This window comes from Anser brachyrhynchus (assembly GCF_964034855.1).
Source record: "Anser brachyrhynchus genome assembly, chromosome: 1".
Taxonomy (NCBI): Eukaryota; Metazoa; Chordata; class Aves; order Anseriformes; family Anatidae; genus Anser; species Anser brachyrhynchus.
The window spans coordinates 6,998,402-7,010,491 of NC_137694.1; the positions used below are offsets into that span (position 1 = coordinate 6,998,402).

General features: G+C 43.9%; 1 protein-coding gene across 3 annotated transcripts in view; it reads left to right on the plus strand.

The window, feature by feature from the left end:
- CAMK1D (calcium/calmodulin dependent protein kinase ID) overlaps positions 1–12,090 on the plus strand; it is a 221,640-nt gene that overhangs the window by 184,321 nt on the left and 25,229 nt on the right. For all 3 annotated transcript variants that reach the window (XM_080605573.1, XM_080605574.1, XM_080605572.1), the window contains exon 6: positions 5,149–5,224. In XM_080605573.1, coding sequence (XP_080461699.1) covers positions 5,149–5,224 — 76 coding nt within the window. The remainder of the gene's footprint in view (positions 1–5,148; positions 5,225–12,090) is intronic.

The following is a 12,090-nucleotide window of genomic DNA, read 5'->3' on the forward strand; positions in this document are numbered from 1 at the left end:
AGTTACTTTTGCAGATGGAACTTAGACTCACAAGGTACTTAGGAACACTGGAAAGTTTGGAAAATATGTTAGCCTGTCTCAGCATTCTCATCTCCATTTGCAGAGACACTAAATTATTAACTGTGTTTGTGGCTGGCTAATATCTTAATCTTACTGAGATTTAAAATTTTTGCTCTGGGGTCCAAAACAACTTTAAGTAAAATTTATTTATATTTCCCTGTTGTAAGGATTGGGACGGACCCCGAATTTGTGATTGATCTCTGTACACCCCACCTCACTTGCTGTTTTTATTCTGTGTAGTGCCTTTAGGAAAGGTCATCTCACACCTTTTAGCTCTGAGAGAAATCCAGTAGAAGTTCCAGATCTTATCAAAGCCATTTCTCTTTAGCCCTCTGCACAACTGAAGCACTTAAGTAAACAATAGATTTCCATGTTTATTTTTGACTTACTTGGTATCCTTTGAGTAAAAGGTTTGAAAATATTCAATAAGCCTTTGGAAAATCCTTATTAGCAAAAAGCAACCCCAGGAATTGTTTAGGTAGTAACATGAGTAATAAAGTAAAAATAAAGCATGGGAACTGCTGTCATCAAGGCACAGGCTGGCGACAGTGGAGCTGCTCAGCTCCCTGAAATGGACTGTGCTGGTGTGTGGCTGTAGCTGTATTATTTCCCGTGATGGCTCCTTCAGTCTGACTCAGTAACATGAAAAAGGGACAACTGTACCAAAAGAAACCAGCAGGGCTACACCAAAACCTCACTGTCATTATGACACAGCACCAAACTGCAAAGTCTTGGCCAACCAGGACAAGCCGAACTCTGAAGGACTGCGTGAGAGAGGGAAAGAAGTGCTTTTCATCTCAGCAGGCAGTGGAAGAGGGGCTCTGGTCTTGTGGTAAAGCGGCTTTGTATGCCTTCTAGCCTGTTTGCACTGTGAAGAAGACATTGTGTATGGAGGCAGTGGAGTTTATGCTGCTCTTGCACCACCTTTGGCTTGAGGCGAGAGAGTAGGCCTCAGTGCAACCAGCCGTCTGCTCAGTGGTGTGGGGTTCCTCTCTGTCCAACCTCTCAAGGTGGTACCCTCAAGAATCTTATACTACAGGGCTTACACCGGCTCTGCATGGCGTGCCTTACAAACCCTGCCTGTTAATCATCCTCTTTCTTGGATTTCATGGCCATCTTGTACCCTGCTTTCCATGTGAGACCTGCCTACGTGATGGAAACTGGCACTAAGTAATTACCAGCTGAACTCTCAGCCCTCGCTTGTACAAGGCCAGTTTGTAGGGCAAATTGAGCTGTGTCCCTGCCCAATGTAAGCAAGTCCCTGATTATTTTAACTGTATTTAAATATTTTTATTTTTTATTCCTCCCACATTTATGGCAGCATTCTAATTTGTCAGTCCTATGGGGAATCTTCAAAACCAGCACCGTTTGTTGAAATGCATCATTCCTTCTGGCACGCAGCTTGTGGGAAGCCATATAAACCACAGAACAATAGCATTAGATTGAGTTCTTGTGAGACAGCAAAATCTGCGGGGAGTAGCACCATCATGGGAGTGAAGGAGAACTGCTTTTAAGCATGAGGCTGGTATGAAGAGCAGGCACCCTCATGACTTACTTGTACAATTAGTTCAACAGGCTTAAAGTATCAGAGCAATCCCCATCAGTTGAGCTCTTTGCAAGAGCATGGATTGCTGGTTTTGGCATCCAGCAGCTGCATTTTTAGGGAGCTTATCAACATAGCTGTGCCCACTGTGGGTAGTGGCACAGTGCTCTGAAAGGCTTCCAAACTTATTTATTCTGAACACTTTCTTAAAAACTCCATTTTAAATAAGCCTTTAAATTTTTCTCTTATTAAAAAAGAAAAAAAAAAAAGGAAAAAAAGCACAAAACCCACCCCTAACTGTAAATCAGCAGATCATCTGGCCTGGAAGTGGAGTGCCCTCCTCATCCAAAGAAAGGTATAACTCACTCAGGATTGGTTTTCCTGTCCTTCCGATTGCTTTGGCTGCTCAGAAAGAATGAAGGTCTTCTTTCTGCTCAGCTGGTGTTTTCCTGGCACCAGAAATGGGAGTTTTGACTTTTCCATTCTCCTTACTGCTGTTTTGCCTCCTCAGTCATCTGTGTTGATCCTCTAACACCGTCAGCTCTTGGATTTTTTTCATTGCATTTCCTGCTTTTGCGGGCACCGATCTACTGTCATTTCTAAGGGCTTCTCTGACTTGTTTTTCAGCTCATTAAATATTTCCATCTTTTCTGCATATCAGACACAGATGATGCTTGGCTATGTTCTGCTTCCGTTGTATATTTGCTCTTTGGAATAAAAAACAAAAGCAGCCATTTGGCCTCAAAATAGTTATTTAAAGCTTCTGACTTTTTTCATTAAAGTTTACCAAAGGTGAGGTAATAGCCTTACATTTGCCTTGGGTTTCATCCTGTGGTGTCCTTACCTGCCACCATCCACAGCAACAATTGCCTGTTATCGGCATACTTCACTTCTGTAAAACAGACAGAAATGCTTCAACACAGCTTTGATGTTTAAGAGAGAGAGAATCTTTATATAGTTCACATCCTCTCATCTCAGATTTGTTTTCTGTTATGTTAATGTGGCATATCTGTATAATGTCAGGAGCTCACTTGGATCTGTGGTGTTCAAGAGCCATTTGCATAATATTTCCTTTGGGGGATATGGAATGTATAATGTTCACCAATCTTGAAAATGGTGCAAACAGGAACAGACAGTCAAAGGTAGAAGAGATATGTGAATAAAATTTTGGAAATTTGGAAGAATGGCAGAGTTGGAAGACATATAACCACCTAAGCACAGGGGAAAATGAACTTACTTCTTCAGCATGTTTTGTCACAAAATTCAGTCACAAGGGATGGGACAGAAAAGGGAGCTGATCTTATAAGCCCTATTTGATGCACATTTTGGAAAAAAAAAAAAAAAAGGAAGTATTCTTTTTAGAAGACTTTAATTTTGATGAATCAGGAAAGAAAATGAAGTTAAGGGATGCAAAGATTGTCTGGGAAGGTTGTCCTGATCGACTTTGAGGAACAACTGTTAAACGAGCAACAAGAGAAATATAAATTTGCCATGCTAACAGCTTGCCAAGTCATCTGGGAGGCAATAACAAGCCAAATAGGATGGCTCTCCGGTGCTTCATTCTTTTTTCCCAAGTTCTTCAAGTTCACTCCCACTGGATTGACTAGCACCAACCTGACAGATAAACCCTGACCCAGCCAATGGGAATAGAATTACATCTGGGTGGAAACAAATGTCTTTTATATTCACACAGCTCCATCCACTATTGTAGTAAGAGCATTTTTACCTTTGTCTTGGTAAACTACAGCAATGTTCCAAAGTCCTGGAGGGAGTCAGGGATTTCTCAGGAACTGGGGTGCAGGCTTTTGCCAAGCACCCAGTGCCAGGTCAGGAGCCCTTTGTGCTAGGTGCAGTGGAGAGAAACCTCCTTTGTCATGCAGTGGATAGGTGTTAGGGTATTCACACTTTGCAATAGTGTAATAAGATTAACAATATATGAACTGAAATATCATTTAAATTTCTTATGCATCTCAGTTTGCTGGATGACTTGAAGACTGGGGTTACATTTACCCTGTGCTGCAGACTGGGGCAATCCCCACACTTCCAAAGCCTTCTCAATCTGCCAGCTATATCCTTACCCACATTCCCTTGAATTTTCTTCTTTTTTATATAATGTCTCCCCATTGTGACTTGACCCTTTCCATCGTTCTGCTCCTTGTGGAAATACAACCCGGATGCCCTCCGTCATCTGCCCTGTGCACTGTCTTCCCTTCAGTCCTTTCTTTAAGCTCTCATGCCCAAGCACCAGAAAGCCTTTTCAGTTTCTCATTACTGCTTTCTGTTCCATTCCTTGCTGGCACTTTTGACCTTAGTTTTGTTGGCTTGTCTAGCTTAGGAAGATAACTCTTTGAAGAGTCCTTACCAGTACCCCAAGGCATATATAGCAAATAAATGTGATGCTCGAGTTATAATACATATATGTGCTTCACAAATTTTTTCACTGTTCTTCAAGTAACTGATCTGTGGTTGGTAAGAATACTAGCACAGTAAGGCATAACACTACAGAAATATTTTTGATGGGACTTACCCTCCACTATTTTTTTTGTGGAGCATTTGAACTCCAGAGTACTCAGAAGAAATACTGTGTTTTGAAGAGCCTGTGTGGTGAGTCTGCTTTAGGAATGCCACAAGCAGTGATTTGTTGCATTATTGTGGACATTTTGCTTTGAAAATGCAAAAGCTTCTTTACATGAAAAAGATTAGAGTCATGGGTTTTTAAATTTTAGGTTTAAGCATTTGCAACTGAAAGGTTCCAACAGGGAAAACATAATACTCCAGGCTCCCAAATAAAAATATAATGCACCTTTTCAACTCTCGCTGGTTGAAGAACGGAAAGCAGACTCACAAAGAGTTTCAATAAATGGCCATACTCTCACTTCTAACAAATTTCAAGCTATGTTGGTGGAAAGCTAAGCAGAGGCAGAGAAGGCTCAGTTCTTTATGCATGTGTCCAGTTTCTGCTGCTTTTCATTTCTTACTCCCAGAGGCAGGAGGACAAATGATTCCCTCTGACACTGGCATCCAGGAGGCTTCGTTGGTCAGCTGGCAGTAGCATGTCAACAGCTCCCCTTCCTCTCCTGCAGACCTAGCACATCACCTCTCTGACACAGTATGCTTTCTAAGTTGCCTCTTGAAGTCCTTCGTTTGGCAGTACGAAGTGGTGGAGCTGTGAGGCTGTCAGGGTGAATGTGCATCTCAGCACTGCTCCATTTTTCTCAGCTCCATTTTTCTCCAACTCTCCTAAAGTTCCTCTGGCAGGCAGCTGATGGCCCTGCTGCCCTCAGACTGCTAGGTATTTTTATGTGCCTGCTTTTCATTTCTTCCTCTGGAGTCAGAAAATAGGGAATTTTCTCCCTTTCAGGAATACTCCTTCTCCTTGAGGTTCGAAAACACCATGATTTTTGCAAATATGAGGGCTGAATGTGGAAGGCAACAAAAAGCCTTTGGAAGCTTCAGGATTCAGGGAGCACTATCAAATCCTACTTCTTGGCAACTTTCAAAAGTTTGGTCTTGTAACATGTGCTTGTTTGGCTTTTTGTTTTCAGCTCCTGAAGTGTTGGCCCAGAAACCCTACAGCAAAGCTGTGGACTGCTGGTCCATTGGGGTCATCGCATACATCCTGTGAGTATCCACTGGGTTTTCACAGGCAGCTTTGGGACTTGCGACATGCTCTCCCATCATATATTTTCCTGCTTATTTTGCTCCAAAAAAGTTCGTCTCTGACAGTTGTGAGCCAGGATAACATGAACCTTGGACATGTCCCAGTTATGTAAAGGCTGAATTTCAGTAGAAGCTGTAGGAAATGAATGAGAACCCTTCAAAAAGGCAAAAATCCCTACTCCTGCCTGAATTACACGTTATACAATAGTATGGGCTTCTTCAGGTTGTGATGTCAATGAAGCTGTTCCCTCCCCTGCTCGGGTTAGCTTTGACCATGTCCACAGGGCACAGCACCATGCCCATGGATGTATCCTGAAGTGTCACCTCTCCTGAGGTGTCACTGTGTTGGCTTCCTTCCTTGGGGACGGCCACAGGCAGATAAGAAGACAAGAGCTTTTTAGATACCACAGTGAACTATTTCCACCAAAGGATAATACAAAATATTGGGATTTTTACTGAAAATGGAGGGTCATTTTCTTTAACGCATCCAACACCTTCAACCTTCAAGTCCCATAGGAGAGGATGGGCTGATTCCTGCCCTATCAATTCCGTTGCTTTTCCATAAAGCAGTTGAGCCTCTGCCTTTGTAGCTGAGTTTGCTCCTCTGGCAGAACTCATTGCTAGTCAAGAGTGTAGGGTCTGGTTACTTGAGAAAGCTACGGGACCAGGACGTTTGTGCATTTCCCAAAGTGGTGGATAGGTCTCAGAACCCATATGATTAAGGAGATTTAGTGCCTGTCTTCATTCAGTATCTGCCACTGTTCTTTACAAAGATTTAATAAGACCATAGGATATTTAGGTTAGAAGGGATCCCGGGAAATCTCTAGTCCTGCCTTTCAGGTCACACCAGGTTGCCCAAGGTTTTATCCAGTTGGTTCTTGAAATCCTTCTCAGGGACTATACAAGAGCAACCTGTTCCATGCTTAGACTGTCCTCATGGGGAAGAGGTTTTCCTTATATCCAGGTTTGTCTCCATGAAATGGGACAGCTGGTGCTGTGGATGTGGGTGCACCTTCAGCATGTGAGCCGTAGGAGTGGGTGGGCCCCCTCCTCTTCCAGTGACAATGCCTGCAAGGACTCCAGAGGTGTCTTGGCTACTGTTGTTGTGGGGATATCCTGGTGCCAGAGGTCATTAGCACTACCCAGAGAAGAGCACCCCTAATATTTCAGGAAACCATCATCTGAATCCATCTCTGTATGTGTGAAGATATGAAATCACCGTGGGTTGGGAGGGAAATGCAGAACTTCCAGTCCATGAACCTGTAGGAAGACCTTCTCTAGGTCCCATCCTGATGGGCTGTTCTGTGCTCAGGGCTCAGGACCCCAAGCTCATGTACACCGTTCAAACAGCAGTTGTGTAGTTGCATCTTCACAGTGTAGCTGATTTTGAAGCAGGAGCGATCCCTACCTTGTGCAAGTCTTCGAGACGAGGTCAGGCTGTCACCATGGGCTGACTCGGGGAACCACACAGCACAAGGATCCTGTTCCCTGTGTTCAGGAGAGCACATCTAGCTGTTGACTACTGCAGAAACAAATGCCTTTTCATGCCAGAACTAGCAGTGCTTTCCTTTCTATTTTTTTTTTATTTTTTCCTTTTTACACAACTGTCAGAGTTATACAATACTGCAGGAAAAAGGCAGCTCCAATGAGGCACAGCATTAAAGCATTCCTGCTTTGTTCCCTTTCTCCTTATGCAAACATTTCATGGCTTGTCGACATGAATAACTTTTCGATGGTGTAGTAGAACTATTTTTGCCAGGACACACCTCATTGCTGCATTATCCACTCTGTGCAAAGTTCATTCTTTATATTTTCATTTAACCTTGAACATAAACTATATATGACCCAAAATAGCTTTTATATACTAAAATAGGGGCAGGCTTTGTTTATTTGCATGTATGTTTATTTATTTAAAGCAAAGCCCTGCCTACAGACATCAGCCTTATGACTGCCTTTGCCATTCTGCATGAATATTTGTAAAGTTCTTGAGTACAAAACTTTGCAGAGGGATGGATTTACCTCAGAGAAACCGTCAATAGCTGGATTCAAAAAGACTTTTGCAGAACAAAGCAAAAATCCACAGTTCACTGACTTTTTGTCAAAACCCAGTGGGATATGCCACAGCAATGAGGAAGAGAGCAGACATGCCAAAATACCTTGGAGGCTGCTTCACACAATACTCCCTAAGGCTCTTTTAGATGAGGATGGGGTGTGCTGATGCAAGATTGCCATCTTGCACAAGCAAACACAAGCATGGGAGCCCTAGATATTTTCTTGTTGATTTTGGCTCTTGCTAGCCATGGCAGGACAGCCAGGTAGGGTCATTCCTTTTGCTTTCAGAGTACTTTGCTGAGTACCAGCTTCAGGGATCAAGAGGCAGGAGGATGCAGGTGGAAGAGAGCCATATGTTGCCTTGATTCCAGGCTTGACCACTCCCCAGGTTCAGTTTAATGTCAAATTTTCACCATGAAAATACGTCTCCACCTGGCAGCCTGCAGGAGGAATGAACTGTTGCATCCTGGTTCCTGGAGATAAACTTGGTTCTGCTTTTTGTCAGGTTTTCAGTCCCATTCAACTATGGTTCATGCACCAAAGGTCTTTTCTGCTGGCAGACCTGATATGATTTCATTTGCTGCTTTTATGTGTGAGGAAAATAGGTGAGACAGTGCTAAGCAATATCCCCGCCACCTCCTGGTTCATGAACACACCTTCAATGGGAGAAAGGTTTCGGTCTCATCCGTAAACCTGACGAGGCTGCTCTTTCTGTGAGGTTCACCTCAGTGGCTTCTTGCTGTTTTCCAGATCAGCATGTGCTGGGCTTGTCAGTCAAGGTGTATGCACTTCTCGGATGTTAATTCACTATTTGCTTTATGGGGAATTCCCAGCCCTGAAGGCTTAAATCAGTTTAGTGAGAATGAGTCCCTATGAATTTCTTTCTGCAGGACAAAGATACCTTTTGGGGGTTTCTGCACTTCATGTAATAAAGACCTGATTTGTATTATGTGCAGCAAAAATGAATGGCAATAATACGTTCCACAGGAGCGTGGTAATGTGTTCACCAGACTGTAATTCGGTCTGCTTGGGTGGGATTGGGTCTGAGATCAAACCACCTCCTGGACTATTTCTGCTTACGAGCTACATCTTTCAGCTCCTGGTACAGCCAGCAGCACCGCAGGATCCACGTCAGCTCCCTTCACGTAGGTGCTTCGTGCTGTTTTAGTCAGCCACAGAGTCCCACCTGGTCTTGAGCTGTCACCGTAGGATCATCCAGCCCCCCACAGACCCGTGACCTACCTTGTCAGGTTGGGTGTCCCCTGTGCTCCAGGGACACGGGTGTCCCAGAGCTTCTCCTGTGCCACTGGGCTCTACACGTGGGCACCTCAATGCAGCCTGTGTGTATGCAGGCAGTCCCTTCACCGGGATGTGCCTTTCAGTTGCCTAAAATATGCATTTAGAGCCACGCTGGGGTGTCCGGGACGGCCACGTGGATTTGGCAAACGTAACGCACTGCGGAGACCTTTCTTCTGGAGCAGCAGATGAAGGATAGCAGGATACCCAGGGCCATGTCGAACAGCACCAGATGCCTGTGTTTAGGTGACTGAATCACTCCCTGCTCCATTCCCAGCCCCCTGCCTTAACATTCATTTGTGTCACTCTCCAGTCTTGGCTGGCTCCGTCTCTGGGGACTGTACCGGGGTCTTAGAAACCCAACCCACAATTACGTGTCCTAACCTTGAACTGGATCTCCCCCTTCCTTCCAGGAACAGCCAGAATTGATAGACATGTCCTGGTAGGAAATTGTATGTGAGAGGAGCAGTAAAGATAGAGAAGAAGAGGGGTTCTTCCCACTCTGGAAGGAAGCTGCCCTTCCTGGGTGTCTGATACCACAGTGATGGGCACAGGTTTAACAGCTGGGTTGGTTGTCTTGCAAGTGCCACACCAGCAAACCAGATGGAGACCTATTTATGCATAGGGAAATCAGAGCACATCAACTTGCATCACCTCCCTGCCTCTCCCATGACTCCTCACAGCCACTCTGAACAGACTGTTATCATTTAAGAAGATGGAAACTCAGGGGAATCTGACACAGAAGCCAGGCATATATTAAAGATGTTTTGAGCTATTATTACTGTAAGTGGCTTGAGTGCCTCCAGACACATGCTCGGTCTCACATGAGAGCCTTCAGTTTATGACACTGGAAGAACAAACTGTTTCTTGGGCAGCGAAGCTCTTGACAAATATTTGTTTCTCTAATAGGCAAGGTGAAGTATGTCTTAGGAAAGAATACCTTTGTTTCAGTGCCAGTCTCTAATGCCTCTCGTTAACGACATCCAGATTGCAGAGGCTGCACCAGCAGAGCTTTTATCAAAACCTGTTTTGCATGAGAAGTCATTATTCACAAGAACTAATTATAGCAGCTTGAAATTTCCTGTTATTCCAGTTGCAATATTTCTCAATCTGAAACAGCCTCATTGTTGAACTCAGTTTTCTGCCTATCACAGGATAGTTTTGATATGTGTTCAGCTTCAAAACATAAAACATAAGAGCAAGAGACCTCACTGGATTCCCATCAGCTGGGTTTTGGAGCTGCCTGGGTCACATGAGAAGTTGCAAAAGCCTGCAGAGCTAAAATACTGATACCATGCATACCTGATATAAAGAAGATTAAATTAATTGATTTAAAAAAATACATAAATAAAAACATGTTCCGTAGCTGGAAAAGAGCCTGGGGCCACAAGCTGCTCTGCCTCAGCCCCTGGCCATTAGCACTCAATGCATCCTGTCTCTTCTGCGTGAGGCTGAATGCATTTTGCCTTGAACTTCTGATTCTGTTCATTGATAGGACAAGTGAATTACTGTTTTTTTGTTTGTTTGTTTGTTTGTTTGTTTTCTATTCTGTTTATAAGCAATGGATATGTAGAGGTAATTCTTGGTTCATATTCTTTCCTAGAGTTTTTTTTTTTTCCTGCTGATTTTCAAATAGAAGTGCATGAAATCATTTATGAAATGTTTGTATAAGAGGATTAGCCACAGACTGTACAAAGTATTCCAGAAAAGGTTTCTACCTTTGTCCAGGAAACATTTCACCCTCTCAGTACCACACATGAGCCTCAGCAGGATAGTGAGTGATAACTTTACTTGTTTGGTACTGCAAGGAGAATTAGCAGAGGCAAAACCCACATAGGCATACTGGGTTGCTCAGGATGTCACAGTTTGACTGGCAAAACAACCCCAGATTATTCCTCATCATTGTTTGCTTCTTAATTTGTTTTTTATTCCCCATGCTAATATGTCCTTGTCCAAAATTTCACGAGGGCACTAGCATCAGCCAGTATGGAGGGCCATTCCCAAAACAAGAAATACATGGGTTTGACCATATAAATAGAACTTTGATGACTTCCCACACCGTACATCTCAGGTCTTTGAGCACTTACTGGATTCTTTGCTCTAGTCTCACTAAAAAAAATTGTTTGTAAAACTAACCCCTGTGCCTCCTGTGTTGCAAGCTGGACGCTGCCCATGAGAATGGGTTATTTAGCTTTTAACATCACCCCAGTGTGTAATGGGAGCTTGCACAAGTTTGCTTTCTCTGCAAGAAAGAAGACATTCCTGGTATTCTTACTGTGCTTTCCTGAGGGCTTCTAGAAATGACTTCTGGCAGTATCTTTCATTTGTGCATCCACCTGTGTTAATTTTTTTTTATCTGCATCCCATTCTCTTTTAAGGCAAGACTGGGAATAGGAGGTTGAGGGAAGATCTGTTGCTGATACTGTAAGGTTGTTAAATAATTCTAAAAAGCTTTTATTTAGTGAAACTGCTAGAAAATGATGACATCTAATGGCTGCCTGAAGCTCCCCCAGGACTAGGCAGGATTTTTTCACATTGAAGACAGAGAGGATATTTTTGTATTTCTGCATATCTAAATAAAAGCAGCAGAACCTCTGATAGTGAGGTCATTTTTTTCACACAGAAACATCTCAGCAGATGGAAATGAAGTCGGTGGGATTTTGATTCTATACGAATTAAATAAAAACTTATTATGGACTTTGGAAGGTGGCCCAGTCTTTGGAAGTCCAGTAAAATTTCCTCCAGCCATAAATTGTTTGTTGGGCTAATTTACTGGGGCTTTCCCATCCTTTGCTGCAAAGCCAGTGCTGGCTATGAGTTACAGTAAACCTCTGTGTCTTCTCAAACTCTGATTTTAAGGTAAAGGACAGCAATATTTTGGCTCCCACCACCTCCATGTGCCAGGATGCCTGAGCGTTTCCCTCTCACATGCCACCTCCTCTGTCCTAGGGAGCTCACTCTCTTCTCAAATGCTTTCTACTGTAGGTTCTCGGTGGTTTGCCTCCTAGAGGAACATCCTTGTGACTCCCTTTGTGGGTCATTTGGCCCCCCTGTTGTCCCCAGCTGAGCCAGGACCAGCCCTTGCCCTATTCTCAGCCTGCTTTTGGGCAGAAGGTTGGCTTGGAGGGATGTCCCTGTCCATGACCAGGGATAGTGGCCAACGCTTCTCAAGCTCTCCCCATTCATCGCTGAAACTGCAGAGATGGGAGCCTGGGGGTAAAACTCAAGGGGTGATCACAGGGCTCATCCTGCCACTGCTAAGGGGCTCAGATACCCAGATGTGTAGATACCCAAGGCACACCGAGGAGCTTGGGAAGCTCTTGGGATTTGTAGGAAAGGGATGAAAGGCCCTGGGAGGGCTGGGACTCTTGCTGGGGCACGTTTGTCTCAGCTCTCCCCCCTTGCAGGGTTACAGCCCTCCAGCTCTGTGCTGCTCAGCAGTTTGCTCCTATGTTTTGCTGCCACAAGCACATATAAAT